Source organism: Pogona vitticeps, chromosome 7 (assembly GCF_051106095.1).
Source record: "Pogona vitticeps strain Pit_001003342236 chromosome 7, PviZW2.1, whole genome shotgun sequence".
Lineage (NCBI taxonomy): Eukaryota > Metazoa > Chordata > Lepidosauria > Squamata > Agamidae > Pogona > Pogona vitticeps.
This window is the reverse complement of record NC_135789.1, coordinates 10,497,009-10,522,607: the sequence shown is the minus strand read 5'-3', so window position 1 is coordinate 10,522,607 and position 25,599 is coordinate 10,497,009. Positions and strand designations below refer to the sequence as shown.

The following is a 25,599-nucleotide window of genomic DNA, read 5'->3' as shown; positions in this document are numbered from 1 at the left end:
GCTTCCTTGGTGTCGATCCAGACTTTTCCCACACTTTTGAGCTCTCACTTCCACACCTGCGCTGGACCTTACCTGTGCTGCTGGTGGTTGATGGTTGTTGTAGTTCTGGAGCCCTACAGGGGTCTCCCGATTTGCAGAAGGCGGAGCTGGCTGACTGGTAGCCCTCCTGACGTGGCTGGGTGGCAAGCCCCACCCTTTCTCACCACTGGCTGTGCTGATGGGACTTGTAGTCCAACGGCAGAGAAAGAACAATAGTTCTCCAGCCCCGAGAGGATGGATGCTAGATGGGGCCCGTTGTCTTACCTTGACGTCAGAGTGGGATCTGATCTCCTTGCTTTGCTGGTTGCAGACGGATGGGACTTGTAGTTCCCGCTTTCCGACATTTAGGAGGGCAGCCCCGCGGTCGGAGTCCCCCCCCCGCGATTTATTCACGTATTTCTTTGTGTAAAACATCGCCCCGTTCTCAGGAAGGCGATCCGCAGTTACGGCCGCCGCGACCCCTGGGGGCCGCGTCCCTCCAGCCTCCGCCACAGTCTACCGGACTGGATGCCTCTCTAACCCTTGCGCCATCCTGCCCGCCCTCCCCCCCCCCCGCCCGGCAGCCTGCCCTCCGAGCGGCGCCTCTTTCCTCCTTCCAAGCCTCCGTTTCGTCTCCTTTGCCGGAGGAAGTGCGGGGGGGAGAGGAGAGGACGAGAGGGCTCAGATAAGGGGGTTCGTCCCCCCCAAAAAAAACCCACCTCCCGGGAAGGGGGGGGCTGCTGCCTGACGTCAGGCGGGGCCAGACCACGCGGCGCCGGCGTCGGCCAGGCAGGCGAGCAAGGGGAAGGCAGTGCGAGCGAGCGAGCGAGCGACGCGGCCAGGCGAGGCGCTGCACCCGCTGCCTGGCGTGTTTCGGAGCCCGGCGGGCGCTCTCTTGGCTCCCCTGCTGCCTGGATGCTGCGGACGCTGCCCGGCTGAGAGGACCCGATCCCGCTTCTTTGGACCAGCCAGAACCCAACACCCCCCCATTCCCACCCCCAAGGCTGACCGCCTTCCTTCCCTCCTTCCCTCCCTCCCGGGGAGGGCTCGCCTGCTGGGGAGAGCTGGGGGGCCCCCAACCCTCCTCTCCATGGCCCTGGGGGGCGCCCGGCGCTGGGCTCCCTGCCCCGCCTGGGGGAGGAGGGGGCAACGTTGATCTCCCTCCCGCCTCCATCGCCCCCTCCCTTCCATCACTCTTTCCTCCCTGGGCCCCCGATAAAAACTTGGGTGCCAACTTTTGGCGGGCAGCCATGCGGGGGTGGGAATAAGCCCCCCCTGAAATCTTAACCCCCTCCCAGCTTTTGCAGACTCTCCTCCCCCCCCGATTTTCGCTCCCCTCCTTAGAGGCAAAGAGAAGGACCTGCCTTGTGATTCCCCCCCCCTTCTATCCGGGAAAGACATTCCTCAACCCCAAAGCTCGCGCACATGGCTGGGGCTGTGAAGATTTGATCCCCCCCCATCCCCCCCTCAAGTTCCTGGGACCCTGGGGCCGTGATCATGTGGATACAGCAGCTTTTAGGGACCAGGTAAGAGATCTCCGAGGGTTCTGGGTTCTGGGACAGGGTTAGACGTGGGGAGGGTGGCAGGAGAAGAGGGAGCCAAGCATGGGGCGGAGGGGGGGGGAGACCCCAAGCGTATTCACAGGGCTTGAGAAGGTGGTGTCGGAGGAGACGCGGAGCGATGAGAAAGATGGTTGATAGAGAGGTAGAAAGATCTCATTGTGTGAAGAGTTGAGGATGTTTGGTAAATTGGCGGGAGGGGGGGCTTAATAGGAATGACCTTCTGCTTAACTTCTGGCTTAGAGAATGGAAACTGGGCTTTCTAATTACCCAGAAGTGGAGGGGGGGAGGGAGAAATCCACTGGGGTTTGGATCGCGGTTGCCTGCTTATGCCCTAGATTTCTCTCCCTCCCCCCACAGCTCCGTGGGTGCTTTTTGCGGGGAAGCTGGTTGAGGCTCCCTAATGGATGCTGCTGCTGGTGGTGTGTGTGTGTGTGTTTGTTTTGTGTTGGGTGAGCAGATGGGGAGCCGCCTGGTCTGAAGAAGGGGACCTTGAGCATCGGGACGAGCTGCCCCGTCCCTGCCGTTTAGAGAAGGGGGGGTGCCTGAATCTGTTCAGCCCGAGGTTTGGCTTATGCCCTTGGAAATGGGAGCCCTCGCCACCCCTCCTCCTGCCGGTCTTGGCCGTGGATTGGGATCAGACCAACTGCGCAGTTGAGGGAGCGTAGGGGATGGAGGAGCAAGGATGTGTCCCCAGAGGAGACTCATCCGGGGTTGCTGGGAGCCCCGTTGAGCTGAATCGCTGTTCATCAGGCACGCTAGGGACTTACTCCCGAGGAAGTGCGAAGAGGATTAAAACAGATGTCATCTCTGCCAGAGAAGCAGAGGGGAAGGAATAAGGCTGAGGGGGGTGCGGGGGGGGGGAGAGATGGGCGCCGGATCAGCTCTCAGTAGAGTGTCAAGGAATGGGAAATGTACAGCCATGGGTGTGTGTGCATGTCTGTGTGTGAATGGACATATGTGTGTCTGGGTTTCGCCTCTTGTAGGAACTTGTGGGTCCCTTGTTCAACGGGTGTGTATGCGGAGAATCTAAACCCGCAAGTTAGCTGGATGTTTATGGAAAAGTCTCCAGGCACAGGTTGGAAGATGCGCCCGGGCAAAGTGCCCCTGATTTGATGTGGCATCTTTATGTACTGGAGTCTCGGGCGAGCCAAACAGAAAAGGATGTTTCCATTTAGGGCGGAAGAATTAGCTGCAGCCACGGAGGGCGGCCCTCTTTGCAAATCTTACCGGTGTTGTTGTTGGATGCCCTATATCTCCATCGCGAGGTATATGTGTGTGTGTGTTTGTGGCAAGGGTGAAAACCGGATTGTTCTTCATGTGTATGTCCACTGGGAAGCAGTAGACACCTGATTTGGGGGAAAGAGTGGATAGCATTTGCTCTGGTTTCCTACATAGCATCCACCTGTTTTTTTTAAAAGGGGTAAGTGAGGGTTCTTTTCCTACAGAAAATGTGACATCTGACCACAGTTTGAGTGTTTTCGGAAATGACATGTGGCCGCATGCTTCGTTTTTCAGACAAGGGAGAAAAGAAATCCAAAGGATGCAGAAGTGCGTCTGGTCTCTAGCATCTTGTGGCATTTCCCTGTGAATATTTAGTGTCCTCCATGCTGGACGGGGCACAGGGGGGGGGCACCGTTGCCTTGCAGCCCTGATGGGTGTGAAATATGAACTTCTAGCCGACAGAAGCAGCATCTGTTTGACCCAGATCCGTGGTGTGGTCTAGGTGAATGCTGGAGTAAGTCTTGAAACTCCAGCAGATAAATGTTTCAGTTTCCCAGGCTTGCCCCCGGGAGACCCAAGCCGTACCGTAGATTTCTGGGACACCTTTGGCCAACCTTGGATGAAGTCATGAAACATCTGCTTTTTCTGCTCCTTAAAATCTCTCGTCCTGCCCCTCCCAGGACTGGAGATGAGCTGTAACGAGGAGCTGTTTTCTACTGGGTAGATTCCCGGGTCTACCCAGCTTATATGTTTAAACTGTGCTGGTGGGAGCTCTCTAAAATCTCAAGGCAAAGGGTGATCCTCATCATCTTGGCTTAGTAGAACTCTTTGTAAGATGCTAGGTCTCCTTAATTGCAGATGTCAATGGTTGGGATAGCGTAAGAACTGAGCTATAGTCCGTGTTGTTGCTTAGTGTTGTTGTGGAAGGAAGCTCATTCATCTGATTCATTCTTGCTTTGTGCCTGTGGTAACAGCAAGTAAGGGGTTAATGTACAGTGTGAGGGTCTTCTCAAACTCTCCTGATGTGGAAGCCTGGTGGTGGAACTCCACCATTCTCCCCGCCTGCCTTCCAACCCTGTCAATCATGCTCAGGCTTCCTCGATTCTTTGGCTCGCACGGCGCGAGGAGCGACGCATCTCGGCCGGCGTCCTGACGTTGGTGGCACTCTGTGTACAAAAATGCAGAAGCCAGGAGAGTTCTGGCGTGGTGGGACCTGTCAGCTGTGATCAATATTGATTCGCTTTTATGGCCTTTGGTTTCATGGAAAGTATTTCACAATTGCTCCTTGGATCGGTGCGGGACACGGGGGAAACTAAACAGCCTGGCTGGATACGGGGACTAATTGGGTCTTTTCATTAAGAGCACTGGTGTGGAAGTCTTATGTAATTTTATTTTTCTGACCATTGCAGAATGGGGAAAACCAGGAATAGTTGGGAATGGGAAAGTAAGACAGGAGACGGTTTGCCAGAATTGCTTGCTACCCCAAACGTTTACATGCAAAGAGTTCAGGAGAGATCTTTTCACTCCCCTTTTAATGCCTCATTGTCAACACAGGGATGGTGGGAGGAACCAGATTTGTGGGCCTGTGATTCTTGGTCCCAATCCTTATTTGTGGCAGACAGGAGAGTTAAAATCCTGCCTGAAAAGCAGGCTGGAAAAGGGATCTACAGATAATGCACCTCTTACCCAGAGCACCTGCATTTGCAAAGTAGTTAATCTCCATGATCAAAGGCTGAATATGGATGCGGCCCTTGCTTTTGCTGCTGGTGCCTCACCTCCTGAGCCTGACACTGTTTTGAAAATTAGCCCTTTTAAATCAAATGGCCTGATGGGCAGGTCACAAGAGGAAAGGAATTTTTAGCAGGGTGTTTGCTTTGGGGTGTGTGTGTGTGTGTGTGTGTGTGTGTGTGTGTGTGTCTGTCTGTCTCCATCTCCTTCAAAACAAAGTGGAGAAAACTGTACAGATAAAATCTTCTGATGCTTCGGGCACATCGTGAGAAGGCAGGATTCCCGGGAAAAGACAAAGGTGGAAGGCAGCAGGAAAAGAGGACAAAATTGAGATGGGTCAACTCTCTAAAGCAAGCCACAGGGTTGCGTTTGCAATAAAGAAATAAAGAAAAAAAATATGAAAGGCATATTTATTACAATGTGAGCTTCAATATTACAATAGTATTCTTTTTAACTATACAGTGGGGTCTCGACTTAAGAACTTAATCCGTATTGGAAGGCAGTTCTCAGGTCGAAAAGTTCTTAAGTCGAATTTGCATTTCCCATAGGAATGCATTGAAAACCATTTAATCCGTATCTGCTCTTTCGTCCATAGAAACTAATGGGAAGCTGCTATTCCGCCTTCTGCCACTAGAGGGGGGATATTTTTTCCTTTTTTCCTTTTAACCTAAGATGACTTAGCTTTAAAAAAAGAAAAAAAGAGTTCGTAACTCGAATCTAAGTTCGTAAGTCGAGTCCATATATTCCTATGAGAGCAGTTCGTAAGTCAAAACGTTCGTATGTCGAGCCGTTCGTAAGTCAAGACCCCACTGTATAGCCAAAGAAATATTGGCGCCCCTATAAGTCAATTCCGAACTGATAGCACATAAAAGGGGAAGGCCACAGGAAAAGAGGAAGACCCAACGTGAGATGGACTGACTCCTTAGAGGAAGCTACAAGCTTGAGATTGCAAGAGCTGAGCAGGGCAGTTGAGGAGTGGACTTTTTGGAGATTGCTCCTAAGTCAGAAGTGGCTTGAGAGCAGGAGGCAACAATAACAGCAAAATCACCTGCCAAGGTTGGTCTGCCTGTTGAACTGGCCCGCGTTGCCCTCTCCTGGTCTGTAAGGATGATGGAAACTATAGGATCTGATTCTAGTCCAGTTGCATTGCAGGAGGGGTCCAGGAGGGGGGCCTGCTGGTTCCCATCCAGCAGAACGAAGGCTAACCTGTGGAAGAGTTTGGAGCAGCATTTGAAGCCCATCCAAAGGGGGCCTTCGGTAGGGAAGAAGGCTCGGGGACAAGGGAAACGGGACCCAGCTCTTCCCAAAGAGCAATTAGTTGGGATTTAGGGTCTGTCTATCCATCACAGGATGGAGGAGTTGGAAGACACGGACATGTTGAGGTCACCAGCAAGAACCTGGCCCATCATTGGGTTTACACCAGTTGGTTTAACTTTGTCTGCTCAAGGGACCTGCATTTTTTTTCCTTATTGGCCAATCTTTTAAAACTCTCCTCCTCTTCGCCTTGGCGCAACTTGAACCCACATCCAGGCACGCGTGAGCATCTTTCGTGCCGTGCGGGGAAAAGAGAGACGGGTGTCCTGTTGAGAACAAGGAGGGAAAGGTCGGAGATGGGAATCCCTTGCGTGTTGAGGGCAGTGTGTGTAGATTTTGACTTCGGCATCTCAGGAAGGACATTCTGGCACCCAAAATCTTCACTTGCCCCCCAAACTGGGACGTTTGTCTGAAGAAGGTCACAAATCTTCAGAATGAGGATTCCATGTCCACCGAATTTGGTTTGGGAAGGTGGGGAAGGATGATGAAGGGGAAAAAGAGGAAAGATTTATGCCATTATGGGTGGTATAGAACCATAGGTGGCCAGCGAGGTGTAGCAGATAGAGTGATGAGCTAGGACTCTGGAGAACAGGATTTCTGACTTAGCTTGAAAGCCCTATTAGGGCTGCTATAAGTCAGTTCTGGCTTGATGGCACAAAACATACACACAAACATAGAACCCAAGAGGTGGAAGAGATCTCTAAAACTCATCTAGTCCAGCTCATCACAGTACAAGAAATCCATAGTTCAAGCATAGTGATAGGTAGCCACCCAATCACTGTTTGAAAATCCAAAAGGTCTAATTCATGGGATGGAAACCGATGGAAAAGGCTTCAGGAGTTAACCTCGAGGCAAAATCCAGAGCCATAGTCCTGGAGGCGGTTTGTCGTTCTGCCAACTCCTGCGACGTCGCTGGAACCAGTTGTATTGGCTCTTGCCTTTCCATTGAACCATTTCAGTGACATGGAGAGGGGGGATTTGCTGCTTGGGTAACAGCCTATGCTCCATATTATTTTACCCAGGCTTCATGTCCTGGAGAGGACACTCCAGCTTCGCATACAGCGTCAAAACACTAGACGCTGTTCCAAATCCTCCATACAGAGCATGTTACCATAGTCTCTTGAGACTGAAGGATGCCTATGAGATGGAGGAGAGACCACTACCTTCCAAGTAAGTCCATTCTACTGTTGAAAGCAGGCTGGATAGTGCAGTGAGTCAGGCTATGGAGCCAGAGGTTGGGAGTTCGATTCCCCCATAGGGCCTCCTGGAAATAGAGCCAGCCTGTGTGGTCTTGGGCAAGCTGCAAAGTCCCAGGTCAGCCCCAGAAGAAGGGAATGGGGAACCACCTCTGAGTATTGCCTACCTAGAAGACCCTAAACAGAGTCTCCCTAGGACAGAATTGGCTTGACATCGCATGATGTTGATGATGATTGTTGGAAAGCTCCTACCATCAGGAAGGTTATCTTCACATTTATTTGGAATCTTCTCTCTTGTTTGAATCTTTCATCTGGCTCTGACCCTCTGGGGCTGTAGATGACGGTCATGATCTATCTTTATAGAATAGTCCTATTTGATCATATTTTTAAATTTTTATCTTCGAACTGCCAAGCTTGAAGATACCCAGCTCCTGTCAAGAAGACCCAGAGGGGGAATCGAACCTGCAACCTTTGACTCTTCAGCCAAAGACCTAAATCACTGAGCTATCCAGCTGCTGATTTTCTTCTCTGGGCCAAACGTAACCAGATCCCTTGACCAGTCCTCAAACGAAATGGTTTCTGAACCCTTAAGCATCCCGGGCGTCTCCTTCCAGAAACATTCCAACTCACAGGAAGACCCTTACACCATTTCCGTGGCATAATAACGAGAACTTTCTCAACCAAAAAGAGGAGCAGACATTTCAAGACGGACAGAATGAAATCATATTTCGGGCAATGCTTAATGTATGGAAATTGTTGCGGCAAGGCTTGGTGAAGGTCAGAAGTTTGCAAGATCTTTAAAGAAGGGTTTAACATTCCGGGAACAAAGATCTCTATAGCTGTGAGGGACACATCCTGCATCGCACTGGGGCCTCTCTAGGTCCATGCATTTCCAATGCAAGGAAGCAACTGTCTCGGGCTCCCAGTTGATCTCAACATGAAATGCAGCTGAATCACAACCTTCAAACGGAAGTGGAATCCATAAGTTAAAGGCTGTAATCTCTAGGTGTGAAGTGCAGAGCACCAGTAACAACTCCCACACTTGTGCTCAATGTGTTGTAATGCATGGCAAATATTAGCTACCTGTGTTCTTTAAAACAACCCTGCAAGGGAAGCCAGTTGTGGAAGCGGCTGTTGATTCCAATTCCACGGGAGCAGTGAATCCACTCCGGGTTTGAGTTGGATCTTCGGAAGAGATATCCCAGGTGTGGGATCTCCTTTTGAGGCAAGGAATAAGAGCTTTGAAAGTTTGGAGTAGAACACGAACCAAGTCCCCCAACCTTGTGAAATTTGCCACCAGCCTCTCTTGTTACATCAGTGTTATTATTCACCATTTTCTGGGTGGGTGGGGATGGATGGCCTGAGGTCACCCAGTGAGTTTGTGGCAGCTTGTTGTTGTTTAGTCGTTAGGTCTTGTCCGACTCTTCGTGACCCCATGGACCAGAGCACGCCAGGCCCTCCTGTCTTCCACTGCCTCCTGGAGTTGGGTCAAATTCATGTTGGTTGCTTCAATGACCCTGTCCAACCATCTCGGCCTCTGTCGTCCCCTTCTCTTCTTGCCGTCACACTTTCCCTTTTGTGGCAGCCAAATTAGAGGCCCCTCAACTCACAGATGCATTGCTATAAATGTCTGTGGTTGTAATCAAGTGGTTATCCAGTTGGTGAGAAAGATATGAGACTGTGCTCTTTGTTTGATTTATAGCCTGCCTTTCTCCCTGCACTGGGACCTAAGCAAGCTTGTAATCAAAATGGGAACAAATACAGATGAAGCTTAGAAAAACCGGGCGCATATCGACAAAGTTTTAGCACAAAAACATCTCGTTTCCTAGTGCAGAAACACAGAGTGGCAGTATAATTATGTAAGCGTCCTCTGTCGTTTGGCTTGCTCTCTCTTACGTATGGGTCTTCACACCCTTTGTGGGATCGCTCACACAACCCATTGCATGAAAGGGAGCTTGCTGGAAAGGTTTTTTTCAACCCCCCCCCCCCGTATTGCTAAGATGCAATCCTGTTCTAAAATTCTACCAAATTAAAATAGTATTTTTAAAAACACATTGTTGAAAACACAGCAGCAAGGCATCCAAAGCCGTTTGCTGGAGAGCCAGTCCATTGATGAAAGACTGCTGGAATCGAAACAAAAATCAGTTGCCTGTTGGCCAGGAGACAACAGAGAAAGCCTGCCCTATGGAAGGGATTTTCACAGCTTTGGGAGCAGCCACCAAGAAGACTCTGTCTCAGGTCTGCATCGGAGGGGGCTGTGAGGATGGCAGGACTAAGGGAAGGGACTTATGGAGTTATTTCAGATGTCAGATATTATGGAGGAGAATACAACCATCCAGATCCAGTGGACCCAAGACGAACTGCTGGAGAGCTCAGTGGTTTAGGCTTCTGATGTGGAGCCAGAAGTTGGGAGTTCAGTTCCCGTGTGGTGCCTCCTTGACGGGCTGGACTCAATGACCCTGAGGGTCCTTTCCAGCTCTGCAGTTCTAACGTGATGATGGTGATGTATTGGGCAGACAAGCAGACAGTGAGCAACAAAGGTGGGCTGGGCTCTAGGTCTAGATCAGTGAACCGAAATGTTTCATCTAGGGTATTATATCCAGTTCTGGATATGGCACTTGAAGAAGGATGCCAACAAACTGAAGCAAGTTCAGAAGAGGGCAGTGAGGATGATGAGGGGACTGGAAACCAAGCCTTAGGAGGAAAGACGGAAAGAACTGAGTGTGTTTAGCCCTGAGAAAAGAAGACTGGGAGAGATTGGAGAAGTAGTCGTCCAGAGGAGGGGCAGGATCTGTTATAGATCATCGCAGAGTGCAGGGCATGTCATAATGGGGTCAAGTTACAGGAAGCCAGATTTAGGCTGAATATGAGGAAAAACATCTTAACTGTTAGAGCAGTACGACAACAGAAGCCATGGCTTTGGGAGGTGGTGAGCGCTCCAACACTGGAGGTAGTCAAGAGAAAATGGGACAGACATCTATCTGATCTACTTTGATTTAGATTCCTGCCTTGAGCAGGGGTTGGACTTGATGGCCTTATAGGACCCTTCCAGCTCCATGATTCTAGGCTTCTACGATTCTATGTTAACTTCAGAAACCCACCTTTACTTACTCAAAGGTGGCAATAGTTCAGTAAAGTTCAGTTTCCTTTCTGGAATCAGAAGACTGGTTTTGAAAGACAAGGAATAACTGTGACATAAGAAATTAATCTGATGGAATTGACAAAGATGTTGCAAATGGGTTGGAATTTATAATTATCCTACCCCGCTTGGTTTCTCTGTTTTTATCATCTCCTTCTTCCTTCTGTACTTAACGTTTGTACTGTATTTTTATTTGTTCAAAAAACCCACAGTTTCTAACGGCTCTAATCCATGTTGTTCCTGCGAGTTAATCTATTTATAGGAAGTCGAACTGTGAGCGCAAGAGGAGAAATGGTGTGGTTTTCAGATGCACCCACCTGCAATCTAAAATGCTTTCTTTGCTGCTGAATTCCTGTTGCATTGTTTTACTGTCCAGATACGTGAGCCAACAGCTTGGAGACTCCAGTTTTTCAGGGATCCAGGGTTTTGGTTCCAACATTAAAGGAGCTGTCCAAGGTCCTTAAGCTATTGTGGGAGGGCTTGGTTTTTTTTCAGAACCTTGGAGAGCTCCAGCAAGATTTCAAAGAAAACATGGAATTAATGAACCTCCCTTACAAAACCAGAGTTACCTACTTTCGCCGCCTGAAGGTGAGGGAGAAGATGGAGTTTCTTTTTCTATTTACAGAAGAACCTTGCTTTCACATCAGTGTCCTCCAGTGGCCCCTTCACTCTGTCAAATGGTAGGGCCGTCTCTGCTTAGAACAGATGGGCATTTTTGTCCCACAACAGAGACGCTGGTCTTCTGATTTCTGAACTGTCTTTATAATCCAAAGTTCTCTCTCTTTTTAGTATTTACATAGATCCATCTAGCTTGTACATTAATTTTCTTCAGAGTTTATTCTTGCGTTCTCCCCTTCTCTTTGTTCTGTACACATGATCCAGATTTTAATTGCAAGATGACCAGGGCAGGGTTCTGATTTCATGGAAATGTGCTGTGCGCTTTCCCTCTCTCTCTCTTTCCCTGTGTGTGTGTGTGTGTGCATGTATGTGTGTGATAGAGAAATAAATATTTGCTTTCCATCTCCTGGGAATGAGGATTCACAATTGTTCTGGGGCTCAAATCTGATGGTGTGCTATTTCTTCACAATATTTTGCATTCTCGGTTGTCTTGATTCTCTTCCTTCTCCCCACATCCCAAATCCCATTTTTAAAGCTGCTTTGGGATGCATTGTGAAATGGCTCTCAATTTGGCTTCCATCGCTCATTAATGACAATTTTAAAACACCTCCTCCCACGGCTGCTGGCAAACAAACTCCTGATGAAATGCATTGGGGGAAAAATAACACCCCCCCCAAAAAGAGAATATACACAAAATATTATTCATTATTGCTGAGCTAATGAGATGGTAGCTCAAGGCCAGATTTCTGTTGTTTGAATGTTTGGTGTTGTAAAATAATGTGTTCTGGAAACAGCAGGACAGGGAGAGAAGAAAACAAAATGATGTTTTTAAAAATAATACTCTTTGCATACCATCAGCGTGTTTTCCCCCTGAGCCATACATCAACTCTAGCGAGGCTGATCCAATGCCTCAATGCAGTTTCAGCCCAGCTTAAGTATCCCAAGTTTCTGTCTCTGATTTTCACACGTATGCTTTTGTTCATGCTACAAATATATAGGTGTTTATAGGGAAATTGTGGTCCATGCTGTCCTCCAACTCCGGTTTCTTGGGAGGTGCTGCACCAGCTAAAGCAGAGTGAAGCTGATTCAGATTTATTTATTAGATAATCTAACCAGTTATTCCTTCATCTTTGAGGCATTTATATTCTGTCTTTCCTCCATGGGACTCAAGGTGATTTTATCTTCAATGTGTGGTAGATCAAGGCAATGAGGAAGGATAAGACAAAGTTGTTTTATGGAGTGAGATGGTCCCTGAGGAGTGGTTGCTGTGTTAGGCTGTTACAGCAAAAAGAGCAAATTGTCTAATGATGTCTTACAGTGGTACCTCGCAAGACGATTACCCTGAAAAACGACGAATCTGCATGACAACGAGGTTTTGCGATCGCCATTGCGCTTCACAAAACAGTGTTTCCTATGGGCGATTTTCACTATATGATCTTTCGGTCCATGCTTCGCAAGACGTTTTTTTTCCCCCCAGGGCCGATGCTTTGCAAGACTATGATTTTAACAGCTGATCGGCGGCTTCGCAAAATTGCTTCCCTATGGGCGAACTTCGCAAAACGGGTGTTTTCGGGACAGATGCTTCGCAAGACAGTGATTTAAAATGGCTTCCCTATGGGCGGTCTTCGCATAGCGACGACTATTTTCCCATTGGAACGCATTAAACGGATTTCAATGCATTCCAATGGGAAACGCTTTTCACAAGACGATGTTTTCGCTAAATAGCGATTTCAATGGAACGGATTAACATCATCTTGCGTGGCACCACTGTATAAACTTAAGGCCAATTTCTGGATAGCTCAGTGGTTTAGGTGTTTGGCTGTGGAGCCAGAGGTTGGGAGTTTGATTCCCCCCTGGGCTGCCTTGACAGGGGCTGGACTTGATGATCCCAAGGGTCCCTCCCAGCTCTGCGGTTCTAAGAGGATGAAACTGAGAGATGTTGGTGACTCTAGATTTGTCCGGGTTGGGGAATCCACTCCGGGTTTTACTCCATACTTTACATGAGCTATCCAAACTGCTGAACCAATTTTGGGGATAGGCTCCCATGCCTTGGTTACTGTAAAGTTTGGAATGAAAATCTGAAGCAGATGTCACTTTCACTGCAAAATCAGCATCGTCAGTGGCTACTGGACCAAACAATGTAATGAATGAATAAATGAATAAATAAATAACCTGTTCTTCAAATCTGAACTCTCTTAGTGCTCCAGAGATTCAATGCAGGCATCATCTTTGTGACTGAACAGTCATGCAGGCAAATGAAGCATGTACGTAGTACTTTCCCGTGACCAATCAAAAAGCAAAGAAAGCTTCATTTGCAAGCTCCAGGTGCTGTGAAAAGCTCCGGTTGTGTCACTCAAACATTTTCAGCACTTAAGGCATTCCTTCCACTAATGTCGAGATATCTGTAATGTATCATTTTATTTGGCACACGTTCTCGTGGACTGTGGCCCGCCACACTGTGAAACACACCAGGGGTGGGATGACAAAATCTAAGTGTGCCATGAAAATTAAGGTGGAGGTTATTGAAAAAGAGAAACATCTAAAGCTGCTCGTGTCTCTGTTTTTATGTTTTGTCAAGACCTTTCTGATGTAGGGTGATCCTAATCAGGTCTTCAAAACATGTGAAATGTTAAAGTGCTCTTCTAACTCTCCCAAGAGTTTCTAAATCTGAGCAGGGATTTGAACCCAGGTCTCCCGAGTCCTAATCTGACAATCCTTCCCCTACACCATGCTGGCTCATGTGTTTGTCTACACTACGGCATTAACTGATTTAATTAATTAATGGAGTTAATCCTCAGCCCCTCTTCTTGCTCAGCTCCTCTGTAAGAATGGTGCTTCAAGAGAGCTCATTAGAGCTGGCTAGCAACGATTCTGTAAATGATTTTCCCAAACGAGAGATCCCGGAATTACATAGGAATTCCAATTAAATTGGACTCCAACTGCTGAACTGTATAATGCAGATGCATCTTCTGTACATCCCTTACCTCTTAAAGAGTGTCATTTTATCATCCCCCCCTTCATTCTCCTCTTTCCTTGCCTCCTTTTTAATGTCCAGAAATGACTTGGGATTTGGCAGGACCCTCTTTATGACCCTCTTCTTCATATTCATCAGCCTGTATCATCATCCCCAACCAGACCAATCCCAGTACCTAAAGCCAACTGAGTTATCTGAGGCAACAGTCCCATACGGTTCTTTCACCAGCCCCAACAGTGCAAACAGAATGCTAGCAACATCACAAATGAGGCTGCTTGACTTTTCCTAATGACAGGGCCGGCTCTGACAGCTTGCCAAGGTGAGGGCCGGCCCTCTCAATAGCATCTATTGTCAAAGGCAATGCGTGGTTGATATCGTAGGGAGCTCGTTGGCCATTGTCAGAACACAAGCTGGGATAAATACAGGCATTGTGATCCATGCAACTGTACTTGTCATAGCTCCCTCCTACAGAATCCTTAATCTTCTGATAAGATGGTTAAGAATTCTGTGCTGATTAGCACAGTGTTTCACAGCTAGAGGGCCTTCTCTGTAGCTGCTCCCAGACTTTGGAACTCCCTCCCACTGGAGGCCATGCCGGCCCCATCTTGGCTATTCTTCTGCAAGCAGACAAAAACCTTTCTCTTCAGGCAGGTTTTTGGCTGTCTGCTTGCCTGGGTGGGGTGTTTAAATGAGAGGCTGTGCCTTATTGCGTTGTGTTTTTGCTTTTACCATTTTTTTAGTGTGGTATTTGCGCGATCCTTTTTAGCATTTGTACACTGATGCTTTTTAGCTTTACATACGGTCTTTTAATGATGTGAGCCTTGGGTCTTTCTTTCAGGAGAAAGGCGGGGTGTAAAATATTTGATATAAACAAATTAAAATAAATAGAAATCGAAACAATGTTCCCGTATGGGTGGGTAGGCAGGATTGCGACTTTCCCACTCTGTTCTGTGCCCTCGAATTATTCGGAATCCATCCTGGCTCACAGAATCTTCTCAAACGGGCATGTAGAAATGTGCATTTTTGAAATAAAGTATAAATGCATTGGCATTCTTGCTGTTTTCAGCGGTGCCCTCGAAATGAACAGAGCAGAATTTAAATGTTTCAGAAACCAGCGTAGAACTACAGCGACGTGACAGGCGTGGGCCTGTGAATCCTCCGGCAGGTTTTTTTTTTTTGAGGCAGACCTTGATGGCTTAGAGAGGAACCATGATAGAACCGACCAAGAGGTAGAGAACATATAAATGACAGAGGCTAGGAAAGAAGACTTACCCACCTTTCCTTTGTGATTGATTGATTGATTGATTGATTGACTGACTGACTTACTGATTTGCTTATTTTGGAGAATCTCTCTGTGTGTAATTAACCCATACATTCCTGCAGCATAGTTATTTTCCACTTTTTCAAGGATGCAACTGGAGGGAGGGAGAGACAGTGAGAGAATTGCCCCATATTTCAAAAACAGAAATATGGGGCAATCCATCTCACAGATGGAAAGGAGCGAGGAATTCAAAGCCTCCAGCGCTCCCCCCCCTCTATCATCCCCTGTCCTCCCCCAGCACAATCCCAACAATAATGTTTGAGGCCGGCACCCCTGTCTCGTGTTGGTGTGTGTGTTTGTGTTTGTGTGTGCGTGCGCCTTTCTCTGCATGCCTGTGTTGGATCGATGGAGACCAGGGGAAGCAAACTCAGTTGCACAGCAGACCATGTTCTCCTTGGGGCTTCTTTTATTCAGAATACAGCCCAGCCCCCCGGAGCTTGGAAAAGCTGGAACAGAGAGCTTCTCCTTTCTTGATCTTCTCCCGAGAAAACGCTGGTCACGCAGTTTTCCCGTCGTATCCTCTAGCGGTCAAGCAGGAGCTCGGCGGTGCATTTGAGAGCTGCTTTTTTGTAAGAGAGACACAGAGAGAGATATGCACAAAAGGGGTTAAAAAAACAGCTTTAGTTTGCCTCTGTTGGGTCCTTTTCTCTCCCCTCCCCATTCTAAATAAATTGGCTTCCACTTACTGTAACATGTGCTTTCTGTTTTAGCCCAGTAATTCAGCTATGACCTTTCGGAAGACTGCGTTCTTACTCATCCGTGCCAATAACAATTACACCTTGGATTGTCATGAAGTCAGGATAGACTAAAAGGCATTGGTTCCGGTAGCCCGGCTGCCCATCTGCTTGGGGGGGGGGGGCTGTGGCACAACTTACATAACGGACATCTGGTTGAAATAGGTGATTGTCAGAGTTCCTTCTAAGGATGGGACAATGGCAGGGGGGGGGGATGTGTAAGCCGCTGCAAAGATGATTACATCTGCGTCTTTGCTGATGCATTCATGGCCCTAGCTTAACTTGGAGAAGGAAGATGGGGACCGCAGACGAACCAGGCTTAAAGGGAGGGGAGAAATTGGGTAGTTTGTGTCTAGAAAGAGATGGTATGTTGGATGTTGGGCTCAAAAGAAGATGTGTGCCTGATCTAGAGTACCAGGTCCAGTTCTGGACAGGGCACTTTAAGAAGGATGCCAACAAACTGGTGCAGGTCCAGAGGAGGGCAAGAAGGAGGATCAGGGGACTGGAAACCGAGTCCTAGGAGGAAAGATTGAAAGATCTGGGTGTGTTTAGCCTTGAGGAAAGAAGACTGAAGGGAGATAGGATAGCCCTTTTCAAATGCTTGAAAGGCAGTCTTGCAGAAGAGGAGCAGGATCTGTTCACAAACATCCCAGGTCACGTAAGAACGGCCTCAAGCTACAGGAAGCCAGATTTAGGCTGAATATCAGGAAAAATGTCTCAGATGTTAGACCTGTACGACAATGGAATCAATTACCCTGGGAGGTGGTGAGCGCTCCCAACATTGGAGGCCTTCAAGAGAAAATGGGACAACCCTCTGTCGGATCTGATTTGACTTGGATTCCTGCCTTGAACAGGGGGTTGGACTTGATGGCCTTTTAGGCCCCTCCCGCTCAGTGATACAATTGTTCTATGATTGATTTTCCTTTCCTTCCAAGCTTGACCTGGTTTGTTTGGCATGTTTGGAGCCTTGGGGTGCAGTGGTTAAACTGCAGTACTGCAGCCAAAACTGCTCACGGCCCGAGTTTAATCCCAAGGAGCCGGCTCAAGGTTGACTCAGCCTTCTATCCTTCTGAAGTCAGTAAACTGACTACCCAGCTCGCTCGGGGGGCAATGTGTAGGTTGCATATTAATTTATAAGCCACCAAGAGAGTGCTTTTAAGTGCTATGGGGCGGTATATAAGCACCACGCTTTGCTTTTTCCACCCTCTGAGGCTTAATAGGGGCAGCTGGCCGGGCAGATTGATCATAGTGCAGAGTATGGTTGTTTATTTTAAGTACAGTTCATTCGCCTGCCTTTTCCTAACAACTTTGCTCTCTAATGTAGCAAAGAAATGGAATTAGGAGTAGGAACCATATGTTGCCTTTACAAGTCCCTCAAAATACACAACACAGCAGTGAGAAAAACGGTCCACCTGGCTGCTGTCTAGCAAAGGGGAATGAAAACTGAGTTATTCTGTGTATCAATAATGTCAACAGAACAACAATGTCTGTGCCTAGCATTGTGTGTGTGTGTGTGTGTGTGTGTGTGAGAGAGAGAGAGAGAGAGAGAGAGAGAGAGAGAGAGATTGTCTTGAAGCCTTTGTGTGCTGCAGGGTCAGAAGACCAGCAGTCGTAAGATCGAATCCACACGATGGACTGAGCTCCCGTCGCTTTGTCCCAGCTCCTCGCCAACCTAGCAGTTCGAAAGCATGTAAATGCGAGTAGATAAATAGGTGCCATCTCGGTGGGAAGGTAAACAGCATTCCCGTGTATAGCCGCGCTGGCCATGTGACAATGGAAACTGTTTTCGGACAAACGCTGGCTCTACGGCTTGGAAACAGGGATGAGCACCGCCCCCTAGAGTCGAACACGACTAGACAAAAATTGTCAAGGGGAACCTTTACCTTTACCACTTTTGAAAACAGTTGAGGAAGTCATATCTCATAAATACAAAACTGATCCTCAGTGTTACAGATATACTGCGGAAGGATTGAAATTCTACTATCGTTGAACATCTTTTGTTGGGGGGAAAAAAAGAATTAATTACAAGTAACTTGTTCTCTGCAACCATCTCTTCCAAGCTTTAAGGGAACAAATCTATCTTGAGCCTTGATCTCAGACAGACATGCATCGAATTGCCATGATTTACCCTGGAAATATGGAGACTTTGATGGTGATCACGAAAGGCTATATATCTTGAGTCAGAGAGAGCAGTCGTGAAAAGAACATGCTGCGTTCTGACTTGGGGGGACAGTAGACAGCAAAGCCGATGGATCATAAGAGGATCATCTGTGAGGAAAGATTGTCTAGCTAAAATTGCCCATCTTAGGAATCGTTTGGCATAGGGATCTATCACAGAATGGTAAGCATTTCACAGCTTGCGAAGGTGACCAAAGAACAAGCATTATGAAATCCAGAACTCTACAATTGTCTATAACAAGGAGTTCACCATGGTGCCAGTTACAACGCTATCTTCCTTAGTTTGAAATTCGGCGTACTTCCACAATTTTCACGTGTAGCAACACATGAATGTGTTACCTCTTTATCTTGCACCCCTTCCGTGTGTTGTCCAACTGATAGTTTATTTCACAGATGACGCAAATGTTCTATTTTAGCCGTGCACATTTTATTGTGCATTTGAGTATTACATCCTTGAATCTTCAGATCTGAGTGGCCTGTGAACATTTCAAAATCAATCATAATACAAAGTGGTCAAAAAGGAAAACATTTTAGGTTCTTCATTTAAGGGAAGCGGTAAACACCAGAGCCATAATGTCAATGAACAGCTTGCAGATGATGCTCTAAATCAGCCATTCTCAACAGGGACCATATGACTCCCTGGGGACCACAGACTGGAAACAATTCTTCACACACCACCTTATAAGGTTTGTTTTGCGACGTATCCAATCTTGATTCAGCCTATTTTTTCTCCATATCGTGTTTATGGCCATGGCGAAAGGGGGAAAAAAAGAGAGAAAAGGTTGAGTACAGTTGCTCTAAATGGATAATCCAAATCTAATTTTGCACTGCTTTTGATTAGCCCAATTGAACAAATGAGTGTTGAGTAGGTGAATACTTACACAAGTCTCATTGATTCAAGGAGTCTATCAGGTTGAGTCTAACTATTGGATTTCTCCTTAACTGATTACTTTTTGAAGGCAAGGTTCTCTGCTCTGAGCTAGAGGACTCTTGTCAGAGAAAATGTGATTGACAAGAGCTTTAATTGTGCATCAGCAGCTGTTTTCTAATGGCCCCATCTTTAACAAACCCAGAATGTCTGCAAGCTTGCACACCCAAACACAGCCGTGTTTTTTCAATGGCTTTGTAGTTGCTCCATTGGTGTACAAACCAATGCAACCCTCCAGGGTCTTAAGGGAAGGAAAGCGAAACCCACGCTGGCCAGCATGCAGGGTTTTTGAGCGCTGTGATTTCAAAGAAGGCACACTGTATTGACTACTGCATTGTCTTCCCCAATGTGACAGAAGGGAGTCATAAATCAATCCCAACAATCAACTGTACTAGCCATTAATGATTCAATGCTCTATGTAGTCAGACACCTTTGATTTCTTGCTGGAAAGCCATTTCTAAGGATTCCTCCAAATGTCACTGGAGCTGTCCACAGTGCTGAACACGACCGCCCCCAAGTAAGTTCAGCACCATGGATAGTTCTGGCGCAGTACAAATTAAAACCTGGAAATGATTCACTGCCCTCATGAAACTGGAGTCACCGGCCTCCACTGGGAGACATGGCCTGTGGATTTGGTAGGATATCAATGCTCCAACACTTCCTGTCAGCCTCTCCCTCTCTCACACCTCAAATCCTGCTACATGTAGATCATTTGCTGGAGGTGTGCTGTCAACATGCTGAGAAAGACTGGTGGTTCTCCTGCAATTTTGCACAGGGGTAAGTTCCCCAGAAGCAACGGAAGATGCTGCAACTCTACTTTATGCTGCTGAAAACAAGATTAAACTCGGTGGGTGTGAGAGGAATCTGGAAGGGGCTACTAGAGGAAAAGGGAAGCATAACAGAAATGTCAGACCTTCCTGGCAGGGCAAGCTTTTGGGGCTTTAGGATCCATATCAATTCCATAGATGTCCTTGGAAAACTCATGTACCCATGTTACTAGTGTTAATTCTCGCACATTTTACTCATTGGTTTACTGTGGAATAATGTAGTGAGAGGGAAAAAAAAGATGAGTTTACTTGTACATTACTGTGTCGCTGGTGGATGTTGTTTGTGTTCTCCATAGATGACTAGCAGGCAGATGTTAAGATTATGGGGGGTATGCAAGTATTTTTGAAATACTTGAAAGGTAGTCCTACACAGGAGGATCAGTATCTGTTCTTCATCATCCCATAGTGCAGGACATGTAAGAATGGGTTCAAGCAACAGGAGGCCAGATTTCAGCTGAATATCGGGAAAAACTTCCTAACTGTTAGAGCAGTACAATAATGGAGCCCATGACCTCAGGAGGTGCTGAGTACGCCAATGCTGGAAGCCTTCAAGGGAAAATTGGACCACTCTTTGTCAGATCTGCTTTGATTTGGATTCTTGCCTTGAACAGGGGGTTGGACTGGATGGCTTTGTAGGTCCCTTCATTGTTCTGTGATTCTATGATTCAAGTCGCAGTCCTGTTCTACCACCTGTCGTCCAGAGATTTGACAGGTTTCTTCATTGCAACCATATCTGTGCCATATGTTACTTTCATCACTGTTATGCACCCTCTACCCCAATAATCTAATGGAAGCCCTCTTTTCAAATGCTCAAACTGTAAAGGCTTCTCTTTCACAAAACTCATTGCACCTTTTCTTCTGAAACGTGTCCAACCTGATCCTGTCCAGAAGGGCAACTCACCTTGCTAATCCCATCTAATATCAGCTAAGAAATAATCAAGTTATAGCTGGTCCTTTTTTTTGAAAACAATCTAAGGGATTTAACCAAGGTGTCACGTTCCTGGGGGTTACAACAGCCGAGGTCCGATAAGCCAGTCCAAAGTCAGGAATACTAGGAATGCAAAGCCGAAATCCAATTACCAAAACAACTCACAGAACGTAGTCCAAGGTCAGAGTCCAGAGTCAAACACACAACGTAGTCCAAGGTCAGAATCCAAGGTCAAATACACAATGTAGTCCAAAGTCTGAGTCCAGAGTCAGGAGTTCAGGAAACACGGTTCAAGGTTGTAGGAGTGTGGATGCAAGCCAGAGGTTTTGACTTGTTGCTTCCACAGAATTCTAGCTGACTAGGAGCTGCTTTTATAGTAAAACAGCCCCTTGAGCTGCTGGAAACCTTTCCATCCTGTCAGTACTCAGGACTAGTTGAACGGATGTTTCTGTGGACAGCCTTCGAGCGATCCTCTGACCTTTTTGCCATAAGTCTTCCCCGAAGTCTGGCCCGAAGCTTGTCTGCTGGGGAAGGAGAATCTGGAGGTGATTCAGGTGTTTCTGATTGCTCAGCATTCTCCTCAGCCTCAGTTTACCCTTCTGGTTCCAGGTCTTCAGCTGCACTCATGACATAAGGAGGCGTATGCCCTTCATAAGTCTGTGAAAACTGGATATGCATTCTCATTCTGGCAGTCATACAGAGTGTGACAATGGCTGGATCGCTCAGGGGTTTAGGTCTCTGGCTGCAAAGTTAGAGGTTGGGAGTTTGATTCCCCCACTGGTCCTCCTTGACCGGGGCTGGACTTGATGATCTACAGGATCCCTTCTAGCTCTGCAGTTCTAAGATGATGATGATCAGTTGTTGATTTTTCATGTTGATCAGTGGTAGACACGGACGTTTGGATCTTTAAGTTGATCTTCACATTCATCTGAACCTCATTGTGTGGTCAGCAACAATGGTGGAACACTCTCAACCTCGTCTCCTTCTCCCTTTCTTCCCATTGCTCTTTTTCTCCCTCTCTTCACACAGCAGTATTCAGCTCCATTCTGCTCCTCCTTCCACAGGGAAGCTCTCTTTCCCAGACCCAGTGAGACAAACAGTACCATCAGTTGCTGGTTCACAGAAACTGGGCAAAATTCCTGCCTCTTTATCAGTTTGTTTTGACTAGCCTTTTTCGCTTGTTCCATGATCAAGCAGGACACAGTCTTAAGTTACGGTTCTTATATACTTCTGCCCCTCCTTCCAGGGCTCATAGTCCTCCCGAAGGTTGTGTTTGAGAAAAACTCTCCTGAGAAAGGAGGGGTGAATCTTGCCTGTCCTTAGCAAATGGGCAATTCACACTCAGCCCAGTGACCCGAGGATGAAACCGAGGGAGTACATGTAAATGCCACACGAGCGGATGCCTCTCCGTGGCTTTCCTGCCAGGGGATAACCGCATCGCCTTTTGGAAGCTTTTTATTATAAGCAGATACAAACAGAGTTTTATGGAACGGAGCCCTGGCTTCTCTGCAATCAGCTGCCGGCATTGGCCAAGCGCTTTAGCAAAGAATCCGGCGGTTTCTGCTGTGGAAGCAGGATTTAAGGGAGAGAGAGTTCTTAGTACCAGCTTTCCGGCACTGGTTTATAGCTCTATAAACAGGCAGCTGAGAAACATCGGCGGACTCAGTATGAGGAGGTTCTCAATGCTCCTGTACACAAAATAATTTTTTCAGAGGAGGGCCTTAGCTCAATGGTAGAGGATCGTCTTTGATCCCTAGAATCTCTGCGGATGGCAAAAGGGATGAGCATTTTGGATTTTGGGGACTACAGATCCCATACTCCTCCTCTCTGGGTGACCCACCTTCAGGACCCAGGCCTTAGAAGCAGCTGGGGGTTCACAAAAGAGAATGCAGAGTTAATCTCGGGAACAAAACCATAACTGCATTACTTTTGAAAGCAGAAGAGACATCAAAACACACATAGGTAAAGGGTTTCTCTCAGAAAATTAAGCAGTGGCTCTGTTTGTACTTCTAAATAGGGTTACTCAAAGTACAAGCTGTATATCAACAGGAATATATAACGTATAAACTAACAATAACAGTTTTTCTTTTCAGGAAATGCCTTTATCTATCGTAGCACCTCTATTAACCTGGGCCATCAAACATAACATAAATTTCTGGATCTGCTCAGTGCCCATATATGGTGGACACATCCAGATTGTGCTTCCTTTAGGATCCAATCTTAGTCGTCCCAGAGTACAGTGGTGCCCCGCTAGACAGTTACCCCGCATGACAGTTTTTTCGCTAGACATCGACTTTTTGCGATCGCTGTAGCGATTCACAAAACAGTGATTCCTGTGGGGAAATTTCACTGTTTGGTCCCTGCTTCGCAAACTGATTTCCACTAGACGACAATTTGCTTTTCGCTAGACAATGATTTAGCTAAACAGCGATTTCAGTGGAACGGATTATCATCGTCTAGCAAGGCACTACTGTATAGGATATGTAATAAAGGGCTCAAGTTGCAGGAATCCCGATTTTGGCTAAATACCTGGGAAAAAAAACCTTCCTAATTGTTAGAGCAGTAAGACAATGGAACAGATGACCTCAAGTGGAGGTGGTGAATAATGCTGGAGGCATTTAAAAGGAAATTGTATAACCATCCATCAGATTTGGATTCCTTCCTTGAGCAGAGGGTTGGACTTGATGGCTTTAGAGGCCCCTTCCATTATTTTTGGATTCTATGATTCTCTGCCCCCTCAGTTAGAGCAAGGGGTTGGAGTCACAAGGCCCAAGATGAACAGGATATAGAGGAAAAGTTTCTTCTCCTTGACTAAAACCTTTTGTTTCTTCCCCGAAATATGTTTGATCCTATTTTCATTTCTTCTCTCTTTGCTGTTAATGAGATGCAAATAAGGCCAGAAAAATCTGACTCACAAAGCAATTAGATCCCCAAAAGTTGTGTGCCCAACATACCAGTACAATATTTTCTTGTCTTTTGAGAAATAGACCAAAAAAAAACTGAGGAGATGAAAGACCTGCTCTGGTGACTCATGTTCACCTCTCTGCTGGTGCTGTAAGAGAGATGATCTGGGCTTGAAAGGAAACCCACGTGCGTCAAGAAGGGCATGGGATCTTTGGTGTTATGAGGCAGCTAAAAGAAGTGGATTTCTGAGCTTTTCCGGCTTGTACGTATGGCTATTATTTGAAGGCCATTGTTGCTTCCATTGTTTTTCATCCTTTGTTCTTGTGATCATCTCTACTGTGACCTTGCCACCTAGAGAAGGATCAAAGAACTGTAGGCTGAAAAACCTGCAGGCTGCCCAGTGTGTAGAGTTGCTAAACCTGACCAAATGTACAGAGACAAGATGGGGGGGGGGGAAATCCTTGGCTGAGTAATACAAGTGAGAAGGATCTTGGAATTGTTGTAGATCAGAAGCTGAAGATGAGTCCACAAGACGAGCTAATTGTTGTAGATGAGAAGCTGAAGATGAGATGGTTGCAAAAAACGGAAATGTGATTTTAGGATGCATTCATGGAAATCTAGTCTCCAAATCCCGTGAGGTTCTAGTTAACCCACGATTCAGCACACGTTAGGTTTCATTTAGAGTACAATACTATCTCAGTTCTGGACACTATACTTGAGGAAGGATGCTGATAAACTGGAACAAATTCAGAGTAGGAAAACAATTGTTATTTTTTGTGCCGTATTTTCAAGTTTATAATGTACGTTTATTCTTCTATATTATTTTGCGGTTATTTTAATTCATGGTTGTTGACTGTTGTTTTATTTTCTGTTGTGAACCACCTCGAGTGACCTTGGTAGCCAGACAGGTGGCGTACAAATTGAAACATGCAAGCAAGCAAACAAACAAGGATGATCAGGAGACTGGAGACTTAGGAGGAAAGACTGAAATAACTGGGAATGCAAATCAAAGCAGATCTGACAGATGGTTGTCCAATTTTCCTTTGAATTTCTCCAGTGTTGGAGCACTCACCAAAGTAATTGGTTCCATTGTTTTACTGCTCTAACAGTTAAGAAGTTTTTCCTGACATTCAGCCTAAATCTGGCTTCCCGTAACTTGATCCCACTATTACTTCTCCTGCACTCTGGGATGCTTGAGTACACATCCAGTCCTCCCTCTGTATTACAGCCTTTCAAGTATTTGAAAAGTGTTATTCTATCTCCCCAAGTGATGTATGGAAAGTGAGAGCTGGACCATAAAGAAGGCTGACCACCAAAGAACTGATGCTTTTGAATTGTGGTGCTGGAGGAGACTCTTGAGAGTCCCCTGGACTGCAAGGAGAACAAACCTATCCGTTCTGAAGGAAATCAACCCTGAGTGCTCACTGGAAGGACAGATCCTGAAGCTGAGGCTCCAATCCTTTGGACATCTCCTGAGAAGAGAAGACTCCCTAGAAAAGACCCTAATGTTGGGAAATTGTGAAGGCAAGAGGAGAAGGGGATGACAGAGGATGAGATGGTTGGACAGTGTCACCGAAGGGAACAACATGAATTTGACCCAACTCCGGGAGGCAGTGGAAGACAGGAAGGTCTGGCGTGCTCTGGTCTGTGGGGTCACCAAGAGTCGGACATGATTTAATGAATAAACAACAACAACAATCTCCCCTAAGTCTTCTTTTGTCAAGGCTAAACATGCCCAATTCTTTCAGTCTTTCCTCCTCCTAGGGCTTGGCTTCCAGTCCCTTGATCATCCTTGTTGCTGTCCTCTGAACTTGCTCCAATTTGTCGGCATCCTTCTTTAAGTGTGCGGTCCGGAAATGGACCCGGTACTCAAGATGATGCCTTCTCAAGGAACCACCAGGGTTTACCTCTGGTGGTTCTGACATTAAATGCAAGCTGGCACATGGGAATGGGTGATATGTCAGCTGGGTTTTGCTTGGCAAAATGTCAGAAACACAAGATCAGTCATC

At 46.7% G+C, this 25,599-nt stretch overlaps 1 protein-coding gene across 2 annotated transcripts in view; it reads left to right on the top strand.

Annotated features, from left to right (window-relative positions):
* The first annotated feature begins 1,249 nt into the window (after window positions 1–1,249).
* The window catches only part of AJAP1 (adherens junctions associated protein 1), a 141,552-nt gene continuing 117,202 nt past the window's right edge, over window positions 1,250–25,599 (top strand). For both annotated transcript variants that reach the window (XM_078379149.1, XM_072977754.2), the window contains exon 1: window positions 1,250–1,544. In XM_078379149.1, the coding sequence (XP_078235275.1) occupies window positions 1,516–1,544 (29 nt within the window). In that variant the 5' untranslated portion in view covers window positions 1,250–1,515. The remainder of the gene's footprint in view (window positions 1,545–25,599) is intronic.